At 36.3% G+C, this 27,951-nt stretch overlaps 1 protein-coding gene across 1 annotated transcript in view; it reads right to left on the reverse strand.

Annotated features, from left to right (window-relative positions):
* Window positions 1-27,951, reverse strand: part of LOC148946403 (uncharacterized) — a 327,531-nt gene that overhangs the window by 98,083 nt on the left and 201,497 nt on the right. The window contains exon 4 of the mRNA XM_089097688.1: window positions 24,329-24,483. Coding sequence (XP_088953814.1) covers window positions 24,329-24,483 — 155 coding nt within the window. The remainder of the gene's footprint in view (window positions 1-24,328; window positions 24,484-27,951) is intronic.

Raw genomic sequence — 27,951 nt, forward strand, 5'->3', positions numbered from 1 at the left:
CATTGGGCCAACATCGTTCTTATATGCCCCCAGGGCATAACTTAAATCCCTTTCCCTGAGGACTGTTGGGGAGTATACTCCTCATAAACATATTTTCTATCTGGAAATCAGCTACGCTGAACAAAATGGCTATCTCAAAATTTTCAATGAATGTGCTTGGGGAAATGGTGGGCTTGGAAGGGGGGTTACTTGCCTTCCAATCACTTTCGACTATTAAACAGGGCACAAGCCACTCCAATTTCCGATTGAATGAGCCCTTTTCGAAGTTTCTATGACAACTCCTTCGTCAACATCGTTCTTTACTTAGGCAGCGCTATTGCGCTGCCTATAATACATCGACGGAAAACAAACAATAAGTCACTATAATAATCAAGATGACAGGAAAGAACTAATGGAAGTAAACTGATTATGTAATATATAATGAGTTTATTTAACTGTATTTTTTATCTATGAATTTTATAAATATAAAAGAGATGTTCATATTAAATTTGTTTTCTGCAAAGCGCAAATGTTAAGTGCAAAAGAAAGCGCAATAGTCTTTAGAACTTTTACTTTTAGGGGAGGAGCGAGTGGGTAGTACTCAGACTTTTTTTGCAGCAATTTTTGTTCGTTTTAAGTTTCATTGAAATTTCATTTTGGTTTGTAATCGTTTTAAGATTGATTTATTCATGTATATCAATATATGTTATCCTTGTTTCATACTGTCATTAATTTTAGTTTTTGTTCGTGTTGATGTTTGTTTATTCATGGATAGTATTTCCTGTTGTTTTTTTTCAGTTTGAACATTTGTAGGACGTTATTTCTGCTGGTCATAGGTTTAATACGGCTCTTTACTTTTCATTGAATTATTTCTTTTTCGGATATTTCAACAAGTTTCTGTTTGTTTTTGATTGCCTAAGTTTTATTATTTGTTAATATAATAAATAGTTCACCAGTTTTTCAGGTCTTCTGCTTCAGAATTAGAGTATCCGAATCCAATTTAGGTTTTTTCGATCGAATAACATGGTCTGAGCATAAACTTTGATTGAATTCAATGTAATATATATGGATAAGTTTCGTTCAATTTGAAATCAAGGTTTGCGACTGCTCTTGAACTAAAATTAATTTAAAAAACTAAATATAAATGTTTTTAACTTTTATCACTTTAATAAATCAAATAATATAAACATTTTGATTACTAAATATCAGTATATGTATATTAAACTGACAATGCACATTCATTTGTATTTTTTCAGTAAAGTGCAAATTTTGTTCTGGCCTATGGAAGGTATAGGGGTTTTGCGCCCAACTTATGTTAATTTCTGTTCGTTTTGAGTTTGACTCGGCTAATTATTGTAATTTCTGTTCGTTTTGGACTTCATTTATTTATCGATGCTGATTTGTGGTAGTTTCACGCTTGGTAGATTATTTTATTTTATTTTTGCTAATTTTTGTTTTAATGGAGTTCTTTACTTTTCTTTGAAAAATTCATTTTGTGGAAAAATTTTTTTTAATTAATTTTGTTCGTTTTATATTGACATAGTCTTTTCAGGGAAAAAGAAAATAATTCATTAAATCTTTTCGTTTTTGTAAGACTTTATAGTTTGGCCTGCAAAATTTTGATTGAATGTGTTTTGGAAAATGGTTGGCGTGAGAGGAGCATTAGTCGCTATGCAATTTCTTTCAACTAGTAAAAAAGGCACTAGCCCTTTCAATTTCCAATTGAATGAGCCCTTTTGATGTTTCTACGACAACGCTTTCAATAAAAACTTTATATGACCCAGGGCATAACTTACAACCCTTGCCCTGAGGGCTGTGGAGGGAGGGGTTTTCATCCTTAAAGACCTAATTTCCAAAACTTTCAACAACGTTGAGTAAAATGGCAATATAAAAATTTGGATTGGAGGTGTTTGGGGAAAAGGTGGGTGTGAGAGGGGGGTTAGTTGCCCTCAAATCACTTTCGACTATTAAAAAGGGTACTATCCCTTTGAATATCAGATCGAATGAGCCCTTTTTCAAGTTTCTACGACAAATATTTCAATAAAAACCGTATATGCCTCCAGGGCATAACTTAGAATCGACGACTTCTTCCATATGAAGTAGCTAGAAGGGGTCGACGACCCCTTCCATATGAAGTAGCCTTCTCTAAAGGAAAGAAAATAATACATAGTACATTGTGCCAACATCGTTTTATATGCCCTCGGGGCATAACTTAAAACCCTTGTCCCGAGGGTTGTGGGGGAGTGTCCTCCTCAAAAATATATTTTCTATCTGGAAATCAACTACGCTGAACAAAATGGCTATCTCAAAATTTTGATTAGATGTGTTTGGGGGAATGGTGGAGGTCAGGGGGGGGGGGCTAGTTCCAAACACTTTCGACTATTAAAAAGGGCACTAGACCTTTGAATTTCCAATCGAAGGAGCCTTTTTGAAGTTTCTACGACAATGCCTTCTATAAAAACCTTATATGCCCCCAGGGCATAACTCAAAACCCTTCCAAACCCTTCAAAAAATTTCCAATCGAATGAGCTTGTTTTAAAGTTTCTACGACAACGCCTTCTATAAAAACCTTATATGCCCCCAGGGCATAACTTAAAACCATTGCCCTGAGGGTTGTGGGAGAGTGTCCTTCTCAAAAACACATTTTCTATCAGGAAATCAACTACGCTGAACAAAATGGCTTTCTCGAAATTTTGATTGGATGTGTGTGGGGGAATTTGGGGTGTGTGTGTGGGGGGGGGGGGGGCTAGTTGCCCTCCAATTACTTTCGACTATTAAAAAGGGCCCAAGAACTCTCGATTTCCAATCTAATGAGCCCCTTTTGAAGTATCTACGACGACCCCTTCCATACGAAGTGCCCTGCTCTAAAGGAAAAAAATAATAAAGGGTATGTTGCGCCAACATTGTTCTTGTATGCCCTCAGGGCATAACTTACAACCCTTGCCCCGAGGGTTGTGGGGGAGTGCCCTCCTCAAAAAGATATTTTCTATCTGTAAATCAACTACGCTGGACAAAATGGCTATCTCAAAATTTTGATGGGATGTGTGTGGGGGAATGCGGGGGGGGGGGGGGGCTAGTTGCCCTACAATCACTTTCGACTATTAAAAAGGGCACTAGCCACTCCAATTTACAATCGAATGAGCTCTTTTCGAAGTTTTTAGACAGCTCCTTCGATACGAAGTGCCCGGGTATGAAGAAAAAAAACACATTGTGCCCACAACGTTCTTTACTTAGGCAGCGCTAATGCGCTGCCTATGATTTTGGTTCAAGAGTAATTAGAGATAAGTCACTCGGAAAGATCCTCCTTGGAGAATGTTCAAAATATAAGATATGAATGAAAATGGAATAGGAAAGTGAATATATATCAGAGTTATCAATCAGTTTTCTGTACTTCTGACTCTTTTAACTGATTTATTTGTGATATTAACGTGAGTATTTGCTTGGTGTGGTATGAAAGAAAAATATCATTCCGACAACTTGGATGCAGACAATGTCTTTTAGTTGAGTTCAACATCCCTCTGAATATTTCCTCGAAGTTCAAACTTAATACCCTAGGTGTTTTTGAAGTACTTCACATAGCCATCTCGGCAGCCTAGATACAAATAATGTCTTGCCTAGAAGTTTCAACTAAATGCCGTTAGCCGTTCCTATGATATTTCAGGTACGTCCTTTTTCCAATTTCGATGCACATACTGCCTTTTAATCGGGTTCAACATCAACCTCCACATTCTCTGAAAGTTCCAATTTAATACCCTTAACTGTTCCTGAGATATTGCATACACTTTTCTTTAACAAGCTCGATGTAAATATTATCTTTTGATTTAGTTCATCATCCCCTAAAAGTTTCAATTAAATACCATTAATCGATACTGGTGTTTTGGCAGACACACCCTTTTGACAACTGGGATGCATTTAGATGTGTTTTAATTAAGTTCAGCATCCAACTCAACATTCTCTGAAAGTTTCAATTTAATAGCCTACCCTTAACTATTCCTGAGATATTGCAGATATGACATTTTGACAACCTGGATGCATAAGTTATCTTTTGATTTAGTTCTCCTTCCCAATCGACGTTTCCTGAAAGCTTCAACTTAATAATCTTGGCCGTTCCTGAGATATTGCAGCTACGTACATTTACAAATGGGATGCACATTATCTTTAAGTTCAACATACCCCTCAAAATTTTCTGAACGTTTCAACTTGATACGACTTGACGCACCTAGTGTCTTTTGAATTAGTGCAACATCCCAATCAACATTCCCTTAAAATTTTAAAAACAATTCAAGCCATTCGTAAGTTATCGCAGATTAGCCCTTTTGACAACCTGGATGATTCCCCATATCATTTTGACAAGCAGGATGCACTTAAACTCATTTGATTTAGTTCAACAGTTCTAGTTGTAGTTGTAGAAGTTGCAGTAGCATTTGTAGTCACAGTCGCAATTTCAGTAGCACCAGTAGTTCTAGTAGTAGTAGTCTCAGTCGCAATTAGTATCACCTGCTGTCATGAGTTTCCGCATTCGCAGTCGAAAATTGTCACACTCGCTTTCGCAAGTAGTCGCAGTCGAACCAGGGCAAGGTTGCAAACTATTGAATTCACCCATTGTTTACATACGGTGTTTATCATTAGAAAAGGGGGAATGTTTGTTCCTAGGGGTGTCCAAAAAAGCCAAGGTTTCTGAGGTGAAACTTCATGGAATGTTGAGGGGGATGCTAAACTAAACCACAAGACACTCTGCGCATCTAGGCTATCGAAAGGTCGTATTCGAAATATCATAGGGATGGCCGACGGAATTAACTTGAAACTTCCAGTATCACTACTACTACTACTACTCAGGCTGCCACTGCGACTAGTTGCGACTGCGACTGTGACTACTTGCAACTGAGAATGCGATTATTTTTTACTCTGACCGTGACTAGCTGCGAATGTGACTAGTTCTACTTGCTACCACTTTCAGGAAATATTGAGGCAAATGCTGAACAAAATCGAAACGCACCACTTGCATGCTTGTTGTCAAAAGGGTAAATCAGCGATATCTCAGGAACAGCTGAGGGCATTAATTTGAAATTTTTAGGGTATAATAAAAAGCGCTTGGAGGCCAAAGGTCTCTTTGTCCCTTTTAGATGCCCCCTCCAACACTAATTGGAACTTCGAAACAGACCCTTTGGTCAAAATAGTAAAAACGTCTAATAACTTTGCCTCTGGGGAAGTAATCCCCCCCAATTACCTTGGGGAAAGAATTGTCTTCCAGGCAATTAAGGTAAGTTAAAAAGACACCATATGCATCCAAGTTGCCAAATGAGTGTATGTAGAACACCTCAAAAACAGCAAAGAAATTAAAATTGAACTTCCAGGGATATTAAGAGGAGGTTGAATTCAACCAAAAGAGAGTATCTGCATCCAGGTTGTTAGAATGATATGCTTTCCTTACTACACCTAGCCAACGCTCATTTAAATGTCAGAGATACAAGAGTTTAAAGAGTCAGAAATAAAGAGAGCTGAATGATATCTCTTGTACATTCACTATCCTATTCCACTTTCATTCATATGTAATATTTTGAACATTGTCCCAGGAGAGTAATTTTTAATTGTTTCTAATTAACGTTGAATCAAAATCATTTTAGCTCAAGAACAGTTCCAAACCTTGATTATAAATTAAACGAAATTTATATAATGATTATATTGCTTTCAATCAAAGTCAACTCTCAGATCACCTTATGCAACTTAAGAATTTCATTTAGGATGGGATATTTAAATTCTTAAGCTGAAGACCTTAAAATCTGGAGAAATGTTCGATAATATAACCAGTAATAAGACTTTGGCAATCAAAATGAACAGAAATTAATTTAAAAAAAGAACATTTCAAAAAAAAAAATTCAAAGACAAATAAAGATCCATATTAAACTTAAGACCATAAAAAATAAAGTCCTATAATAATTCAAAGTTAAAACAACCAGAAATTGTTACTTAAGAATAAATGAGACCCAAAATGAACCGAAATCAAAATAAATGATCATATCAAACATAAAGATAATAGATACAGAAATAGATGAACAAATCAATCATGTAAATTATCAATATAATTTTGTCATTTTAATCATAGTGATTTATTTTTTCTTCGTCAATGTTATGAAAAATTAGTGTACACTTTTGAAATACATAAAATTTTAAATTAAATACAAGTAACGCAATGGGCTTTAGAACTATTACCGTTAGGGAAAGGGGAAGGAGCAGTAGCCAAACTCCTGCTTCTAGTACTTTTGGTTTGTTTGAAGTTTGACTTAAATATTCAATCTAATTTTACTCGCTTTAAAATTGATTTATTTAACTTTATCAGTATGTGTCATCTTTATGTTTGATATGGTTATTTCTTTTAATTATTGTTCTGTTTGATTTCTATGACTATGTAAGTTTTGTTTTTCTATAAGTTTAATAGGACTCTTTACTTTTCTTTGGAAAACTTCTTGTTCGGAAACATTTTTTAAGTGTAAATAACGGGCAACTTGCATAACATACAGTTTTTGCCTCGGGGCTCTGGAGGGTTATGTCAACCCCGGAAGCATAGTTACTTTAACCTTTGGATAATTTAGAACAAAATACCTATTTAAAAATTTTTATCATATGTTTTTGGGGGAAGGACGGTTAAAAAGAGGATGGTATTCGGGTTGGTTGCCCTCCAATCACTTTTGACTATTAAACGGGCACTAAAACTTTGATTATCTAATCGAATGAGCCCCTCCAAACTTTATGCGACCACCTCCTCTAAATAAAGGGGCACTGGGAAAAAATAAATAAATAATAAGAATACATGGAAGCCTTATGGCTCTTAACCATGTGTAACGCTACAGTGTTACCTCTAGTAAGGGGTGAAGTGCATGAAAAGGGAGCACTGGGCTTAAATTTGCAAAGTAGCTAATTATTTCTGAACTAAAAGTACTATATTTATAGCTTTTGACAAGTTTACCCATAAAAAAGGGTATAAAATAAGATTGAGGTTAAAATGTGTGTCATCGCCTACCAATCTTATATAAAAGAGTCTATTAGAATTGTGTTGAATCTAATACCCATATCTAAGAGAAGGGGATGGTAAACCCTATCCCTCCATTAGGATCTATTCTATGGATCAGGATTTTTTTTTTAATGAGTCCTCGAATAAGCCTTCTCTTAATCAAACAGTTCGTGGTAACGAACTGTAAGTAAGGAGTGACCCGGCTCAATGGTAACCGAAACTCTAGAAAACGGGTTTTTGATGCCAATAGATATATCAAAAGAATCAGATTTCAATGCTGATTTCAAATATATAACTTTCATCAAGTTTAAAGCTACCCATCAAAAGTTACGCGCCTGAGAAAATTTGGCTGATTTTCAAAAAAAGGGGGAAAGACCCCTAAAAGTTATAGAACCTTAATGAAAATCAAACAATCATATTAAGCGTATCAGAGAACCCTACTTTTGAGGTTTAAAGCCCATATAAACAAAATTTTGGTATTTTGCTTTTTTTTCCATAATAAATATAACGGTTGGGTGTTTATTTGTTTTTTTTTTTTTTTTTTTTTTTTTTTTTTTTTACCCAGGGGTTTTAGTTTAGACCCATTGGGGCAATAAAATAGTGGGAGGGCGAATTTGAACGGAAATTAAAATTTATATGACCCTTTTTAATTTAACAAAAAAAATGGAGGGCAACTAGGCCCCCTCCCACGCTTATTTTTTTACCAAAGTCACCCGATCAAAATTTTGAGATAGCCATTTTGTTCAACATGGTCGAAAATATGATAAATATGTCTTTTGGGATGACTTAATCCCCCGAAGTACCCAGAGGGAGGGCTAAAAGATATGAACTTTACCCAATGTTAACATATAGTCTTGGTTATTCGGAAGTATACAGAAATTTTCAGGAGGTTTTTTTTCTGCTAGTGGGAGGGATGGGTGGGTCAGGGGTTATGTTGGAGGATCTGTTCATGAAGGAAGTTTTCATGGGGAAGGGAAATCGCCATGAAGGGGGCGCCGGACTTGCCAGCATTATTTATTGGTTATTGGGAAGTATACAACCATTTTCAGGAAGGATTTTTTCTGGAGGGGGGCTAGAGGAGGGAGTTACTCTGGAGAATATTTCCGTGGAGGATGTTTCTTTGGGGTAAGGGACATTTCTATGAAGGGGGCGCCGGATTTCCAAGCATTATTTAAAAAACGATCAGAAATTAAATAAAAAAAACCAAGTTTTTTCAACTGAAATGTAAGAAGGAATATTAGAACTTAAAACGAACAGAAATTATAACGTATGTGAGGGGGTTCTCCTCCAAGTCAATACCTCGCTCTTTAAGCTACAGTTTTTTTTTTAGTGCTTTCAAAAGAGCTATCTATTCTAATTAAACGGCTTTTGTGATTCAGAGGTTTGTGAATAAAATTTTTTTTTAACTTTTAACGTAAAGAGCTTGGTATTGACTAAGGGCAGAACCCCCTCATATACGTAATAACATATACGTAATAAAAAAAAACAATAAAAAAAGAAGCGATACGGCTCAATAGTAATCGAAACTTTTAAAAACGGAATTTTGATGTCAATAAATGTATCAAAAGAATGTGTTTATAATGCTGATTCTAAATATATAAATTTTATTAAGTTTAGTATTACTCATCAAAGGCAACAAGCCTGAGGAAATTTACTCGATTTTTTAAAGAGGGGGAAACATCCCCTACAAGTGGAAGAATTTTAATGAAAATCACAACGTCAGATTCAGCGTATCAGAAAACCCTATTACATAGGTTTCAAGCTCATATCTGCAAAAATCTGCAACTTTGAATTTTTGCCAGAAGAAAAATATACGAATATAGAAGTTAGTTACGTAAGTTAATTTGTAAAGACATTCATTTAGCAAAAGAAAAGTAAAATTTTTATGCAAATAAAAGCTGCATTAACTAAAAAACGATCAGAAATTAAATAAAAAAAACAAGTTTTTTAAACTGAAAGTAAGGAGCGACATTAAAACTTAAAACGAACAGAAATTATTCCGTACATGAAAGGGGCTGTCCCCTCCTCAACGCCTCGCTCTTTATTCCGTATATGAAAGGGGCTGTCCCCTCCTCAACGCCTCGCTCTTTACGCTAAAGTTTTTTATTGTTTTAAAAAAAAATTGTGAGACAGTCAAACTTTAGCGTAAAGAGCGAGGCGTTGAGGAGGGGACAGCCCCTTTCATATACGGAATAAAGAGCGAGGCGTTGAGGAGGGGACAGCCCCTTTCATGTACGGAATAATTTCTGTTCGTTTTAAGTTTTAATGTCGCTCCTTACTTTCAGTTTAAAAAACTTGTTTTTTTTATTTATATTCTACAAGCACGTGTTTAACACGATAATAACTCGGTTCGTAATAACCAGAAATATGAATAAACGAGTTAAAAAGGTTCTTCACAGTCCTAATGAAATGGACAAATTTTTTAAAATAAACCTCGTTTTTAAGAGATTTTGGCCAGTGAGGGATGTGGATATACCAGAATTTGAAAAGGGTAGTTGGCGAAAAAAAAAATATTCTCTCGCTTTTTATAGAAAAAGGAAAAATTTAAAATTACGGACGCTTTGACACATCGGCAAAGGCGTGTGACAAGTGTCGGCAAAGGAGCGAATAAAAAAAAAGAAAGTGCCGTAGCTTGACGATCATACTAGTTTTCATTCTGTGAATTTTTTCTGAAAGAGGGGAAAGAATACTATAGTCCTTAGCAAACCAATTTCCATATTTTCCAGCACTGTTGATAAACAAATTGTCAAATAAATTGACATTTTTTTTCGAACTTATTTTTCAAAAGAAACGAAAACCAGGAAGTTGAATTCCCAAAAGAGGCTTGTTCGGTTTTCTTAGAGAAAATTAAACTGAAAACAAAAATAAGCTTTCTAAGAAAATAAGTAATGACTGTGTTTAAAACTTAAAAGAGAGAACATCTCCAATGGAAATTCACTGAACAGAAACAAATTATGGGATACACAAGGTTTCGAAGAAATGCTATATTCAGCAATGAAATAAATAAAATATAAACTATTTTCTAAATGAAAGTAGGGAGCAGCTTCAGGCTGAAAACAAGCAGAAATTATTTGATATACGAGGGGGGATGGTCCTTCTTAACCAACACTTTTTTAGCAAACATTTTAAAGCACTAAGCTGAAAGCATTTATGAATGTCTTTGGTCTTTTGCAGTCCTTCCTAAAACATTTGGGAGGAAAAGTTGAACTTCAGCATAAAAAGTGGGGTTGAACATGGAACAGGCCGCGTCATATGAAAAATTTTTTCGTCCATTTTAAGTTTTAGTGTCCTGCTTTCCTTTCATTAAAGAAAAAAACGACAAAAAACTGTTCGTTTTATTACGTCATCTCTTAATGCCACGTCTAGGGTTGCCCTAAATACGAGGAGAGTTGTCCAAGCCTCGACCCCCTACTCTTTAAATCAAAATCTAACTTTTATAGAAAATTCTTCGAGAAACGAGATCATTCGACTTCGTATGCTTTTTGGAATATAGAGATATGTTCCAAAACGACTTTTTTTTCTTCGTAATAATTGGGGAGCTTTTGCTCCCTCTTCACTCGGACTTCGTGCTCGCGATTCAGTCATAAAAATTGGGGTTGAGGATGGAGTAGCCCGCATCATATACGAATTTTGTTTTCCATTTTAAGTTTTAGTGTCCTGCTTTCCTTTCATTAAAGAAAAAAACGACAAGAAACTGTTCGTTTTATTACGTCCTCTCTCAATGCCATGTCTAGGGTTGCCCTACATATGAGGAGAGTTGTCCAAGCCTCGACCCCTACCCTTTAAATCAAAGTTTAACTTTTATAGAATAATTCTTCGAGAAACGAGGTCATTTGACTTCGTATGCTTTTTGGAATATAGTATTATGTATCAAAGCGATTGTTTTTCTTCGTAATAATAGGGGAGCTTTTGCCACTGTCATTTCTTTATTCTAATCCCATTAGAATACAAGCATTAGAATATTCTTCAAGTATTCTAAATTTAGCTCACAGACTTATATTTCTATTTTTCCAAACCTTTTTTCTACGGTGAGGTCTACCCTGGACCTCGTGTAACTGCAGCTATTTAGCTGATTGTTGTTTTTGATGCCCAGAATGAGTCCCTCTTTCATTCCTAGCCTTAGCGTTTTCTTAATATTCACTTTAAAAACTATTTTGCGCCCTGAACTCTCAAATACTTCGAAACTTCGCTCATTTTGCTAATATTTTTATATAGGACCTTCAAATCATTGGCATAATTTAACTCTGGAAGAGGTTTACCTTCTTATTTAATTCCATTCTCTCCCATAGCCTTTGCCGTATTCCATAGAAAAAAAACCCATCAAAATAACCCATATAAACGGGAATAAAACACAGTCCTGCTTAAATAATGATTAAATAAGAAAAAATTTTTTTATTAATGAAAGTAAGGAGCAACATTAAAACTTAAAATGAAGAGAAATTATTACGTATATGAGGGGGGCTACTCCCTCCTCAAAACCTCCCTGTTTACACCAAAGTGCTTCTTAAACTTTTAAAAAAGCTAAGTATTCTAATTGTGAATTAGAATAACGAGATGTTGAGATGGGGGTATAACCCCCCTCATATAAGTAATAATTCCTATTTGTTTCCAGTTTTAATGTTGCTCTTTACCTTCAGTTCAAAAAAATTGTTTTTTATTTGATTTCTGATGGTTTATTAAATAATCCAAAAAATCCGGCTCCACCTCCATGGAAAAACACCCCTCCAGACGGAGAGATTCCCTAGAAAATTCAATCCGGGTGAAAATTTAGCCTTGACTATTATCCTTATCATCTCCGTAAAACTGAGTCGGAAAAGAGAAAGTAGGACAAAATAAAAAGAATTTTGTAGGAATTCTGGAAAATTCCCCCAGTTAGAATTTTCTCCTGAAAACTTCACCCTCTCCTGCCCTGAAAAATTTCCTCTTCAGGGAAAATTTCCCCTGTGGAAAAACCCCTCAGAAGAAAACTCACCAACTCCTCCCCTTCCCCCACCTGAAAAATGTATTTAAACTTCCCAATAACAAATACTACAGGTAAACAATGGGGAGATTTTTTAACTTAAAGGCCTACCCCCAGGTTCTTGGGGGGTCTTGCTATCTCCAGAGGTATATTTTTCGGAACTTTTAAACTATGATTAATAAATGGCTATCTCTAAATTTCTATTGGATGTTTATGGGGAAATAGGGGCGTGGGAAGGGGGCTAGTTGTCCTCCATTCTTTTTGGTCACTTAAACAGCGCATCAGAACTTTGAATTTCTGTTCGAAAGAGCCCTCTCCTGAGGTCCTAAAACCATTGGTTCGATATGATGACTCCTGGAAAAAAAAAACAGCAAAAAAGCATGCATCTCTAATCTTTCTTCTGGACAAAAAATAGGAGATAAGAGCTTTTAACCTCTACAGTAGGCTTCTCTGATATTATAAATCTGACGGTGTGATTTTCATTCTGATTTTTTGGCTTTTAGGCTATTTTTCCCCTTTTTCAAAATCAGGCATATCTTCTTCGTCACGTAGCCTTTGATGGGTAACACTAAGCTTGATGAATCTTATATATTTGGAATCGGTGTAATAAGCCGATTCCTTTGGTATATCTGTTGATATCAAAATTTGGTGTCTTAGAGTTTCGGTTACTACTGAGCTGCTTCGCTCCTTACTTACAGTTCGTTACCGCAAACTGTTTGATTCAACACCAAACTAGCTGCTAACCTCACTTTAGCACTAATAACTTTAATTTATTTATCTGGTATATCACAAGAGGAGAGGGCATTCACGAAAGTACTTTTATTGGCTGAATTAAATGCCCGATCATAATTTATAAAAGTAAGGAGTATACAGTTATACACTTACAATGACTTATTTAAATTTATATTGTTCTTCTCTAAAAACTTTACCTACAGCAACTCTTAGTCCAATAATTGTCATCATACTAATTAATTTACTTTCCACATATATCAAGCTAATTCCTTTATAGTTACCACTTACTTACTTAATCCTCATACCGGGGTGGCGTTGAGACCATCGTCAGCCTTCCCCAAGTGGGACGGTCTGAAGCAAGGGCTTCTGCATCAAACAGCAAAATACGAGCTTGGTCCAAGATATTCCCAAGACTCTCACTCCACCGGAACTTGTGTCTTCCTCTTAGACGCTTCCAGCCACTACTGGTTGGTTCGAAGTCCTAAATAATCCGGGCCGGAGTGTCGGCAGGCAATCGCAAAAGATCTCCAAACCAACGAAGAGTCCGCTCGGTAAACAGGTGCGACAAAAGTGACTGGGAAGTCATATTTCGTAGACGCTCGTTGCTGACAAATTCTCTCCTTCGGAATCCTTCGATCGTCCAAAGCCACTTAGATTAAAGAGGGTTGAGACGGCACTGGAAAGCTCCAGTTGCAGGCCAAGTTTCAGCTCCTTATAGAAGAATAGAATAGACTGACACTCCAAGGATCTTCATTTTGGTGGCTCGTTTGATTATTGGCTTCTTCCAAACATAGCTCAGTCTACCAAAGACGGCAGAAGCCTTGGCTGTGCTGGCAGCAACTCCATGGTCGATGCAGCCATCCGATGATATAATAGAACCAAGATAAGTGAAGTGGTCAACCACTTCGATTTGGTTTCCAGTAACCAATTAATAAGAATTATCGTCCCAATTCCTGAGGAATTGACAGCCTATTCCTGAGTTGGTGGATATATTTTGACGGGAGGTCAGTATTAGAAAAGATATTCCATAGAGAATCTCGTCAACTGAATGGAATGCTGCCTTGAAATCGACATAAGCAATGACAGCCTGCTGGTGGAACTTGTCCGCCTTCTCGATGATTTGTCTTATGGAGAATATCTGCTCTGTCGTTGATCGGCCAGATATAAAACCAGCCTGCTTTACTCTGCGATTTTGTCGGAGGTATGAAAAACATAGCTGCAACAAAACCATAGAAACGAGCTTGCCAAGAGGAGTGTTATCCCTCAAATGTTCTTGAACTCCCTCCTAGACCATTTTCTCTTCCGCAGAGGTAAAATCACTCTTGTATGCCTGTCTTTCTGGAAGATCTTCATGCCTCGTATTGCATTGACTATCATTTGGAGCCATAGGAGGATAGTGCCGCCGCCGTTTTCAAACAGCTCCATGGAGCTGCTTAAAAACGGCGGTTTTTCACTTTGTGGTTTTTTAATTTCTTCCCAGGATTTTGAATTTCTACCACTGGTAATGGTTTAAGGTAAACATTAGCGAGGTTATTATAGATCAAAGTTTGGGGGATGGCAGGGGTCGCTGCAGATGGAGAGAGAGGGGACGCATTAAGCAGAGATGAAAAGTGTTCGTTCCACCTTTAAAGGTTGGACACTACTCAGACTTATCACATTTCTTATAAAGGGGTTTAATTAGACTTTTTCTAGGATCACTGTATACTTCCTCTTTTTCAAAAATAAAATTTACAATTTTAAGTAAATTATCCTGAACTTCATAGCCCACTATTTCAAATGTTCAATGTACCAGAGGCCTTATTAATTTTTAATAGCTTTGACACTGTCGCTAAATCCTCCTCACAAAACAAGTCGTCCTACACAATCTAATTATTGAAAATCTTTTATTTTGTTCTATATCATTTCCTTTATTACGGCTTAATGAATTCTCAGAATCCTCTATCAATCTCTGTTTGACACTTTTCTTGTCACTAATTGAGACTCTATTTTCTGTCTTCAATTGGGACAAGTCCAGACTGAATTTTTCCTCTCAATTTCTATACATGCCAATATAATATCTTATTATAAGGCCGCCTGGCTATATCGTGCACATTTTCAGTAATTTTATCCATGGTCTTCGTTTCATACCTCCTTTATTTATGCTTTAATACCTTCTCAACTTTCTTCTAATTATTATATGATCTATCACTCAAAATTTCTTCTACAAACCACTCTTCTTTTCTACCAAGCTTAAAGTATTTTGGCTAATATTCCTACCAGCGTTTTCAACTTTCTTCCGTATAGAACCATTGGCTACTTCACAAACTATTTTTCTAAAGTCATTCCATTCTACTACTACTAATAATAATAATTTACCGCAGCACCTAGCTGCCTAAGGCCAACACAGCTACGCACGCTTCTCCTCCATCCCAATCTATTCAAAGCCTCCCTTTTTACGCCCGCCCATGAAGTTTCCATTTCCTTTAAATCTTTCGTTATGACGTCCTCCCAGCCCAGACGAGGACGACCTGCTTTCTGTTTAGTCCTAGACGGTTGGCCAAAAAGAACAATCTTCGACAATATGTCATCCTTCATCCAAACAATGTGCCCTAGCCACCTCAACCTTTCTTTCATTATAGCCCAAGGGAGCGGTATTGAACCACATTTTTCGTATAGCTTATTGTTTGAAATACAGTCAGTCAGCCGGGTACCCAGAACAATTCTTAAGCAATTTTTTTGGAAAACATCTAGCAAATGTTCATCCGCATTTCGAAGTACTTATACTTCAGAGTCATGTTTGACCACTGCTGTCTCCGTCCCTTCCTAAACCCTAATCTTGAATTCCAGACTTTACCATCCTGTTCTTCCAAACTTTTTTTATCTGTGGAAGAAATACCCTGAGCCGCGGCTATTCTACTTTTAACATCTTCACAGCTCCAACCATCTTTACTAATAATACTACTAAGGTAAGTGAAGCTCTCCACCTGATCAATCTTTTCATTACCCAACTTCACCTTTTCATCTTCACTTATTCCTAGCAATAGTGACTTAGTCTTTCTAACATTAGTTTTCAAACCTATTCTAGCACCCTGAACTCGCAAAACCTCTAAAATTTCATTTATTTTGCTCACACTTTCATCCAGGATGCTTAAATCATCAGCATATACTATGTCCAGGAAACTTTTTCCTCCCCATTTGATCCCGTGGTCTCTCATTGCCTTTCCTGGGCTCCTCAGGACAAAGTCAATCAAAATAATCGATATAAAGCGGGATAGAACACAACCCTGCTTAAATCCTGATCATAGGCAGCGCGCTAGCGCTGCCTAAGTAGAGAACGAGTGGGCACAATGTGTTGTTTTTTTTCTCCATAACCGGGCACTTCGTATCGAAGGAGTCGTCGTAGAAACTTCGAAAAGGGCTCATTCGATTGGAAATTGGAGTGACTAGTGCCCTTTTTAATAGTCGAAAGTGATTGGAGGGCAACTATCCCCTCCCCCACGCCCATCATTCGCCCAAATACATCCAATCAAAATTTTGAGACAGCCAATTTATTCAGCGTAGTTGATTTACACATATCAAATATCTTTTTGTGGATGACACTACCCCACAATCCTCGGGGCAAGGGTTTTAAGTTATGCTCTGGGGGCACATTAGGTTTTTATAGACGGCGTTGTCGTAGAAACTTCAAAAAAGGCTCATGCGATTGGAAATTCAAAGGGCTAGTGCACTTTTTAATAATCAAAAGTGATTGGAGGGCAACTAGCCCCCCCCCCACGCCCATCATTCCTTCAAACACATCCAGTCAAAATTTTGATATACCCATTTTGTTCATCGTAGTTGATTTCCAAATAGAAAATATATTTTTGAGGAGGACACTCCCACACAACCCTCGGGGCAAGGGTTTTAAGTTATGCCCTGGGGGCATATAAGGTTTTTATAGAAGGCGTTGTCGTTGAAACTTCAAAAAAGGCTCATTCGATTGGAAACTCAAAGGGATAGTGCCCGTTTTAAAAGTCGAAAGTGATTGGAGGGCAACTACCCCCCCCCCCACCCCCTCCCCCCGCACCCAGCATTCCCCCAAACACATCCAATTAAAATTTAAAGATAGCCATTTTGTCCAGCGTATTTGATTTCCAGATAGAAAATATGTTTTTGAGTAGGACACTTCCCTAAAACCCTCGGGGCAAAGATTTTAAGTTATGCCCTGGGGGTATATAAGGTTTTTATAGAAGGCGTTGTCATAGAAACTTCAAGAAAGGCTCATTCGATTGGAAATTCAAAGGGCTAGCACCCTTTTTAATAGTCGAAAGTGATTGGAGGGCAAATAGCCCCCCCCACGCCCAGCATTCCCCCAAACAAATCCAATCAAAATTTTTAGTTAGCCATTTCGTTCAGCGTAGTTGATTTCCAGATAGGAAATATGTTTTTGAGGAGGACACTCCCCCACAACCCTCAGGGCAAGGGTTTTAAATTATGCCCTGGGGACATATGAGGTTTTTATAGAAGGCGTTGTCGTAGAAACTTCAAAACAGGCTCATTCGATTGGAAATTCAAAGGGATAGTGCCCTTTTTAATAGTCGAAAGTGATTGGGGGGCAACTAGCCCCCCCCCGTACCCATCATTCCCCCAAACACATCCAATCAAAATTTTGAGATAGCCCTTTTGTCCATCGTAGTTGATTTCCAGATAGAAAATATATTTTTGAGGAGGACACTTCCCTACAACCCTCGGGGCAAGGGTTTTAAGTTATGCCCTGGGGGTATATAAGGTTTTTATAGAAGGTGTTGTCGTAGAAACTTCAAAAACGGCTCATTCGATTGGAAATTCAAAGGGCTAGTACCCTTTTTAATAGTCAAAAGTGATTGGTGGGCAACTAGCCCTCCCCCCACGCCCATCATTCCCCCAAACACATCCAATAAAAATTTTTAGATAGGCAATTTGTTCAGCGTAGTTTATTTACAGATAGAAAATATGTTTTTGAGGAGGACACTCCCCCACAACCCTCAGGGCAAGGGTTTTAAGTTATGCCCTAGGGCATATTAGGTTTCAATAGATGGCGTTGTCGTAGAAACTTCAAAACAGGCTCATTTGATTGGAAATTCAAAGCGCTAGTACCCTTTTTAATTGTCGAAAGTGATTGGAGGGCAACTAGCCCCCTCCCCCATGCCCATTATTACCTAAAAAACATCCAAACTAAATTTTGAGAGAGCCATTTTGTTCAGCATAATTTACTTACACAGAGAAAATATGTTTTTGAGGAGGACACTCCCCCACAACCCTCAGGGCAAGGGTTTTAAGTTATGCCCTGGGGGCATATAAGGTTTTTAAAGAAGGTGTTGTCATAGAAACTTCATTAAAAGCTCATTTGACTGGAAATTCAAAGAGCTAGTGCCCGTTTTATTAGTCAAAAGTGATTGGAGGGATAGGCTAGCCCCTCCCCCCACAACCATCATTTCCCCAAACACATACAAAAAATTTTTGAGATAGCCATTTTGTTCAGGGTAGTTGATTTCCAGATAAGAAACATATTTTTGAGGAGGACACTCACCCACAACCCTCGAGGAAAGAGTTTTAAGTTATACCCTGGGGGCATACAAGGTTTTTATAGAAATATTTGTTGTAGAAACTTGAAAAAGGGCTCATTCGATTTGAAATGCAAAGGACTAGTATCATTTTTAATAGTCAAAAGTGATTTGAGGGCAACTAACCCCCTCTCTCGCCCACTTTTTCCCAAAACACATCCAATCAAAATTTTTAGATAGCCATTTTATTCAACGTAGTTGAAAGTTTTGGAAATTAGGTCTTTAAGGATGACAGCCCCTCCCCTCACAGCCCTCAGGGCAAGGGATGTAAGTTTTGCCCTGGCGGCATATAAAGTTTTTACTGAAAACGATGTCGTAGAAATTTCAAAAGGGCTCATTTAATTGGAAATTGAAAGGGCTAGTGCCTTTTTTAATAGTTAAAAGTGATTGGACAGCGACTAACGCCTCTCTCACGCCCACCATTTTCCCAAACACATCCAATCAAAATTTTGAGCTATCTATTTTGTTCATCATATTTAAAAGTTCTGAAAATTAGGTCTTTTAGGATGACAACCCCCTCAGAGCCCTCGGTGCACGGGTTATAAGTTATGCCCCGGAGGCATATAAGGTTTATATAGAAAGTTGTTGTATATGATTTATAGAATAGACTTTAGTCTTCCTCAAATCCAATTTTTATATGTTTAAAAACTAAATATTGACTTAAGATTCAATCAAAATGCACTGTGATAATGCTAATTCCCAATTAGGCATCTCAGCAGTATCGCAAGAACGACTGAGGGTGTTATGTTCAAACGATCGGGGCTACTTCTGCTCTTAAAATTTTACCAAATCAAAATAGCGCAAGTGTTTCCAAGCTATCAAAAAAAGTAAACAGATTTTTTTTGCGACTGGTATTAAATTTTTTTTTACAGGTCAACTAGATGGGGTAAGAGGTGAATTTGAACGCTACTATATATGTGTAGATTTTTAAAAGTATACATGTTGTCAAAAATTGCTGAGAATTTTTCCCTAGTATACAAATAGAAGGTCGATCTATAAACACTTAAAAAAACAAAAAGATTCGAATCCATGTTTTCTTTTTTACCGAAAAAACAGTGTCAATATACGGCGAAAAGAAATGAATTAAAAAAAACTTTTTCCGCAAAATAAGTTTTCAAAGAAAAGTAAAGAACTCCATTAAACAAAAAATGAGCAAAACTAATATCAAATAATCTACCAAGCGTGAAACTACCACTAATCAGCATTGATAAATAAATGAAACCTAAAACGAACAGAAATTACAATAATTAACCGAGTCAAACTCAAAACGAGCAGAAATTAACATAAGTTGGGCGCAAAACCCCTATGCCTTCCCAAGTCCAGAACAAAATTAGTACTTTACTGAAAAATACAAATGAATGTGCATTGTCAGTTTAATATACATATACTGATATTTAGTAATCAAAACGTTAATATTATTTGATTTATTAAAGTTATAAAAGTAAAAACATTTATATTTTTTCAGTAAAGTGCAAATTTTGTTCTGGCCTTGGGTAGGCATAGGGGTCTAACCTCAGAGCCACCATATTTAAGAAACTCATTTATCACCCTATCAGCAGCTGGACCCTTATTATTTTTTAGTCCTTTTAATACTGTCGCTAATTCCTCCTCACAAAACAAATCTTCCTTCACATCCAAGGTATCGCAAACTGTTTTATTTTACTCTTCATCTCTTCCTTCAACTCTATCTCGGTTAAGGAAATTCTCAAAATGTTCGGCCCATCTCCCTTTAGTTTTTTCCTTACCGCTAATTGTGGGCCCATTCATATCTGTAACAGGGCCAAGTCCGCATTGACTACTCCCTCTCAATTTGTTAACATGCTAGTACAATATTTTACTATTATGCCGTCTAGCTGCATCTTCCAGATCGTCGGCAATTTTATCCATGGCCTCTACTTCAAACCTCCTTAGTTCATATTTTAATTCTTTCTCCATTTTCTTTACATTAATTTTGTTTTCGTATGATCTATCACTAAGGTAATTCTTGTACAAGTCCTTTCTCCTTTCTGTCAAATATAAAGCTTTTTCACTAATATTCTTAGCTGCAGTTCTAGCTTTCTTCCCTAAGACACCTTCAGCAACTTCACAAATTATTTTTCTAAAATTATTCCAGCCATCTTCCACATTATCAAATTTTAAACTCTCAAGTTTAGTATTCAACTGTTCCTGGAACGTGTCTCTCAAATTCTTATCCTGGAGTCTACCAACATCATAACTTCCCGGGAGGCAGTTACGCTTCCAATATTTCAGCTTTAAATTAACCCTTGACACTACTAGATGCTGATCTTTACTCTTAACATCAATAACGGCACTCCTATATACCCTAGTATCTTGTATTGATCCTGCCAGTCTTCGGTTTATAATAACATAATCAATAAGGTTTGGTGTCTTACCCTCCCGTGAATACCAAGTTAACTAATGAGCCATTTTAAGATCAAATACCGTATTGGTTATAACTAGATTGTTATACCTACAAAATTGCAAAAGTCTTGTATCCATTGCTGTTTTCTTTTCCTACACCAAATTTACCCAGGCTAGGGTACCATCTATCCCTATTTTTACCAACCTTAGCGTTAAAATATCCCAGTAAAAACATCATATTTCTACCTGGAACCCTTTCTATTTGCTCCTGTAACTGTAAGTAAAATTCATCTGAGTCACTAGTATCTCCGTCAGTTGGTTCTAAAGGGGCATATACTACTATAACTGATACTCTGAATTTTTTAGTCATAAAATGAGCAAGTATTATTCTATTATTAATACCTTCACAGCCTAAACAAGACTTAGAAGCTTCCTTATTCATCATGGGCTCTACTCCCTGTCTATGTACCCCATCTATATTGCCTGAGTAAACAAATTCTATATCATCTAATTTCATACTTCCTACCCCTGGGATATGAGTTTCTGAAACTCCTAATAAGTCCAGTTCGAATCGTCTGAATTCGTCAGTCAAATTGTCGATACGATAGTCACTTTTTAACGTCATAACATTCCAAGTTCCAATTTTCATGTTCTTTAAATGATTGAAATTATTTTCGCCTCAGGAAAAGCAATAATCCCGGATACCAGTGCAGGACGGGGATCACATATCTTCTCAAATCTACACCGAAGGGCTTAAGCCGGCTTGGAACCGGACAGCAAGAAGTCCCTGGGACCTCCATGAATGGAGACTTTGTGCAATTCTGGGCCCTTCTTGATCACAACATGGTTTTCAGTACTTGGCGATGCTCTTCTATCAACAATAGTCGAAATCCTCCACAGACAATCTTAAGCCTATTACCTCCGACTCATTATATACTCATACCTACAAATATTATGCTACTATGAGGAGGCAGCCCATAATACGTAGATTAGCTTGGAAGAGGTTTTTAAGCCTGAAGACGCCCGTCAAAACATACCAAGCCCAGACGAACTATCCATTATTCCGAATTCTGTGCGAATGCTGTGTCGTTTACTAGGCTATAATTTTCTCGAGGGGTGCCACTCCTCAAATGGGAATAGAGTTTACCGCAAGGTCCTCAGTCTCGCATGTACCCCAAAAGGGTCAAGGCAGCCATTTGCAGAGGCCGTTGTCCAAAGACCTGGATCTTACGCCCTGCCACAGTTGTCCTCCTATAGAGGATACTCCCGCGATGGTATTCTGCATCACCATGCAACTTAACCCATTACTGGGAGAAGGTTTATAACTCCTGGGACTTGTGGACAAACCAGTGGGCCCTCTTGAGTGTACATTTGAGGGGCCTTCTTCCTCCTCCGCCTGTATTTATGACCCCGGGCAAGGGTACCCCAATTTCTATTATGGACCCCCAGCAACAAGGTCCCCCCTTGGTTCGTGCCTCCTGTGGAGGTACCCTACATATCTGTAGGGTGTTCCCCTATCTGGGGACATGAATTACCTGGGCGAGGCCAACTAATATCTAGCCTAATTTATTGATTCACTTCAACATTAGCTTGTAAAACTAATGTAAGATTACTGTCTACCCTAATTTATTGATTAACTTCAACATTAGCTTGCAAAACTAATGTAAAACTAATATCTAGCCTAATTTTTTTATTCACTTCATGAGCTTGCAAAATTGATGTAAAACTAGTGTTTAGCCTAATTCAATGATTCGTTTCAACATAAGCTTGCAAAACTAATGTAAAACCAGTATCTGGCCTAATTCACTGATTTGGTTCAACATTAGCATGAAAAACTAATGCAATAGTAATGTCTAGCTAAATTTAATGATTCGCTTCAACATTAGCTTGCAAAACTAATGTAAAACCAATATCTAGCCTAATTCAATGATTCATTTCAACTTTAGCTTGCAAAACTAATGGAAAACCAAAATCTAGCCTAATTTTTTAATTCGCTTCAACATTAGCTTGCAAAACTAATGTAAAACCAATATCTAGCCTAATTTAATGAATCACTTCAACATTAGCTTGCAAAACTAATTTAAAACCAATATCCAGCCTAATTTAATGATTCACTTCAACATTAGCCTGCAAAACTAATGTAGAACTAATATCTAGCTTAATTTATTGATTTACTTCAACATTAGCTTGCAAAACATTTTACATTTTAATATTTGAAGTTTCTAGTTTATCTTGCAACATTAGCTTGCAAAACTAATGTAAAACCAATATCTAACCTAATTTAATGATTCGCTTCAACATTAGCTTGCAAAACTAATGTAAAACCAATATCTAGCCTAATTTAATGAATCACTTCAACATTAGCTTGCAAAACTAATGTAAAACCATTATCTAGCTTAATTTAATGATTCACTTCAACATTAGCTTGCAAAACTAATGCAAAACTAATGTCTAGCCTAATTTATTGATTTACTTCAACATTAGCTTGCAAAACCTTTTACATTTTAAAATTTGAATTTTCTAGTTTAGTATTTAACTGGTCCTGAAAAGTTTCTCTTAAATTCTGATCCTGGAGTCTACCGACACCATAACTTCTCGGAAGGTATTTATCCTTCCTATATTTCAGCTTTATATAAAGCTTAGACACTACTAGATGGTGGTCTCACTTTCAACATCAATGAGAGCACTCCTATGTACAAAAGCGTCTTGTTTCGGCCCTTGCAGTTTTAGATTTACAATTACATTTTAACTGCTTTACCATCATCTGAGTACCATGTTAACTTATGGGCAATTTTATGACCAAAACATCGTGTTGGTTATGATTTTATTATTTTGTCTACAAAACTGAACAAGTCCACAACTGTTGCTGCTTCTCTTTCCTGAAAAAAAGGACTCATTTCCCTGCTGGCCTACAAAAATTTCTCCTTATGCTTGAAAATGTACTTAATAATTGAACTGGAGTATTTGGAGTGTTGAAACAAATTTAGCACTAAAAGTAATATATACATATAAAAATATTACATATATATATATATATATATATATATATATATATATATATATATATATATATATATATATATATATATATATATATATATATATATATATATATATATATATATATATATATATATATATATATATATATATATATATATATATATATATATATATATATATATATATATATATATATATATATATATATATATATATATATATATATATATATATATATATATATATATATATATATATATATATATATATATATATAAATATATATATATATATATAATAACCTGAAAGCAGCTACTTCTCCTGGATACATAATATTCCTTCCGGTAAAATTCGCAATTATGGTTCAAGCCATTTCGTATGTGTTGTAACCTTTCGCCAATCGGCTGTTTTAAAACTGATGACATTTGGAGAGAATCTGACCCTTATTATAGTCACAAAACCTATTCGAGTAGGTTAATTAAAGTCAGAAATATTATTTCATTAATTTGCCGAGAATGATATAATATCAATATTATTAAAATAACTTTGACTTCTTAACAGTACAGTTTTCCTCAGTTTCTTTTAAAACCGAACCTTTTTCAAATTGTTTCTATTCCCTCTTAATTTTGTAAGAGATTTTTCTAGAAAATGTAGACGAATGCCATTAATTTTCAAAACAAGTTGCTAATTGCTCTTGCTAAAAACATCTTCGAAATGACATACCAATTCTAGTAAGCTCAGCAGAGACACTTAGCTGTCTTTTGATTGGCGTCGATCGAGGCTCCACTTTTGCTCCTGTGACAGATTTCCAGACTTTTCCAACGAAAGAAATACTTCTTGTTAATTTAGAAGCCTTCAGGTCAGGCTCAGAGCTCCATCTGCAATATAATTGAGAAACTAGAAAATTGTCTCATTGGAGGATATTCTTCTTCTATTTCGATCTTGAGAAGTATATTTTTCAAATGTAAAAGCTTGTGATTACTGCTTCAAGGTGGATAATTATATCATAGAGCTCCGCGTTTGCATTGGGTTTATTCCGAGTTTATATATATATCTCTCAGTTTTTTTTCTAACAATTTTAGCCTTTACACAATAGCCTCCAGGGTTTGTATTTAATTTCGGAGAGATGAGCCTGTATTACAGAGCCAACTAAAAATAATATAGGCACATGTCACCAATTTTAAGACAATTTTTTGGTTCATTCTGTTTTCATTTTAAACCTTGACAAAAAAAGTATCCATGCAACTGATTAGCTCAAATTTTTTAAATCCCAGGTTTGCTACAATTTTCGTTTCATAAGCAAATCAATAAATTTAGAAAATTTAAAAAAGTGCAAAACAATTGGAGAAACTAAGATTAAATTTACTCGAATAAGGTCAAATATATATAAAAAAAAATCACAGCCAAATATTCGAGTCTTTTCTACCCAAAAATATTATGTATTCTCTAAATACGCCAATCAACCATTGCTGGGCCCTTCTTGAATTTAATTAAATTAAATTAAAAAAAAACAATACACCATATAATCATTTAACAGTTAACCGTCCAAGAAGAAACAAAGCTCTGAGAAGAGATGGCTACAACAAACCATATCCATAAATTCTACTAAATAAATAAATAAAATAAATAAATATAATAATAATACATAAAATAAATGTAAAAAATCAATCTATCTCGTTAAAAAAATAAATGAAAAAATTGATAAAAATAAGAAATGACCACACAAACAATGGTTCCAAACAACTTCACTTCTAAAGCCAAACTTATCAAAAAGAAATATTTTGGTCTATTAAAGGGTATAGGCACTGATTACGATATCTCTCGCCTTAATGAATACCCTGGAGTCTCTGACGTAACAAGGCTTGGAACTTCCCATGCACTCAGAATTTCGTTTGTAGATGTTGCAACTAAGATCAATGCCATTAAAACTGGATTGAAAGTTGATTATGAATTTTTGCGCGTTTTTGAGTATTTTCAGATCCCGGGTTGTTGCCATAGATGCCGTTCGCCTGACCACGTAGTTGCCAATTGCAGAAGCCCAGTCGTGAAATGCTCCCGATGCTCCAATCTCTACGACTCATCAAATGACTTTCCCTGTCAGTTGTCCCCTAAATGCGCTAATTGTGGTGGAGACCATGTGTCATATAGTTTGCGATGTCCCAAGTTGCGTGCTATTGCTACCAAAGGTATTGCCAAATGATATCTTTGGCTATCTCTATTTGTTCTTTTAATATTAATGGGACCAAAGATAAGGACATTTGTATTGATAATCTTCTTGATACATTTGATGTAGTCCTTTTTCAAGAACATTTATTGCCGGCTGTGAGCGTAAATGTCCTTCGACGTAGCCCCGGCCACATTGTTTTTTCTACAAATGCCCGAAGAACTCGTGGTCGTCCCTCCGGTGGGTTGGCTTGCGTGCTGAATCGGAAACTCTCTAGTAGTAAGTATCTATTGAATTCTGAGCCTTTATGCTCCTTGGCAGCTTTCCATGGTTGATTACCAGACAAGTTTCTGGGTCAACTATAAGTTTCTGGACCTTTACATTCCATGGCACCTTTCCATGGCAGATTACTAGACTGATTATTGCTATTGCTGTCAATTGAATATGGAATTATACAAAACCTACCAGACAAGTTTCCGGGCCAACCAGACATGTTTCTGGGCCAAGCAGACAAGTTTCTGGGTCAACTATAAGTTTCTGGGCCTTTACATTCCCTGGCACCTTTCCCCCAGACTGATTATTGCTATTGATGTCAATTGAATATGGAATTATACAAAACCTACCAGACAAGTTTCCGGGCCAACCAGACATGTTTCTGGGCCAAGCAGACAAGTTTCTGGGTCAACTATAAGTTTCTGGGCCTTTACGTTCCATGGCACCTTTCCAGAGCATGTACCGATGGATTTGTGGCCTTTACGTTCCTTCCTGCTATAGCAAGGCTGGTTTGGTGGGTATAATCTGGTTTGGTGGGTATAATCTGGTTTGGTGGGTACAGTCTGGTCTGGTGGGTATAGTCTGGTTTGATGGGTATAGTCTGGTTTGATGGGTATAGTCTGGTTTGGTTTTTTGGGGATTCCCCGCCTGTTCCTAAACATTGCAAAAAAGATAGCAGTATGAACGGGGGGTTCCCCGCACAAATTTGTTTCAACTCCAAGTTTTTATTTTTAAACCAGAGTGGGTTTTTTTTCGAAATGACACCTGTTTTTTAAGCAGCCAATCAGAGACAACCGAGATATTTACTCCTCTCTCTCTCTCTCTCAGACAATTTTTGTTGTTGTTAATAGCTCAGTTTCATTGTGACAGTGAGAGTGTCAACACATGAAAAAATGTTCCATACATGTCCCCTATGTATGTACACACTGGGCAGCTGGTCATCATGTGAGAATTGCACAATGATTGATGAGTATGATGAAAAGTGTAGATTATGCAACCCGTGTAAATTGCATAGAGGATATGCTGTACAAATTAAAGGTTGCAATTGCTGTCATGAAGAGGTGTTTGACTCTCATCCTAGAGGTTACCTATGCTCCAATTGCCATTATGATAAATGTAATCAGTGGGAGAATACATATCCCGGTATGATTGGAAAGAATCCTAAACGTGATTTTAGTTTATTGCTAAGAGATTGGTATCGTCATGGTTTTAGATTGTTCTGGGAGGATGAAACGGGTCAACGATTAAACTGCTGGAACAACAAAAGAATTTGGTTTCTACGTCATCGTTGTGAAGACAATGACTACTATAGATTATAAGCCCACTGATTTTTATTTGGCTGTGACGGAATGTGATTCGCCGCTTGAGGACACTATTTGTGACATTACTTCAAATAAACAAATTGAAACATGTGAATTCTATAGAATGAATGAGTAAAATACAATTTGTTGGCTCATAGGTGAAAATTAAGTCCAGTTATGGATCGAAAAATAAACTATTTCTGTAAAATCTGAGCTTATAAGGGTTTTTGCCCGTAAACTCTAGTTTTTTGTGAGAAAATTATGGAAAATACAATTCTCTGGCTCAAATCTGAAACTTAATTCTATTTTTGGATCGAAAAATAAACTATTTTTATAAAATCTGAGCTAATAAGGGTTTTTGACCGTAAACTCTAGTTTTTTGTAAGAAAATTATGGAAAATACAAATCTCTGGTTCAGATCTGAAACTTAAGTTTATTTTTGGATCGAAAAATAAAACTATTTTCGTAAAATCTGAGATAAAAATGGTTTTTGACTGTAAACTCTAGTATTGTGTAAGAAAATTATGGAAAATACAATTCTCTGGTTCAAATCTGAAACTCAAGTCTATTTTTGGATCGAAAAATAAAATCATTTCTATAAAATCTAA

This window comes from Artemia sp. Qi Xiang Cuo, chromosome 12 (genome assembly GCF_049724085.1).
Source record: "Artemia sp. Qi Xiang Cuo chromosome 12, ASM4972408v1, whole genome shotgun sequence".
Lineage (NCBI taxonomy): Eukaryota > Metazoa > Arthropoda > Branchiopoda > Anostraca > Artemiidae > Artemia > Artemia sp. Qi Xiang Cuo.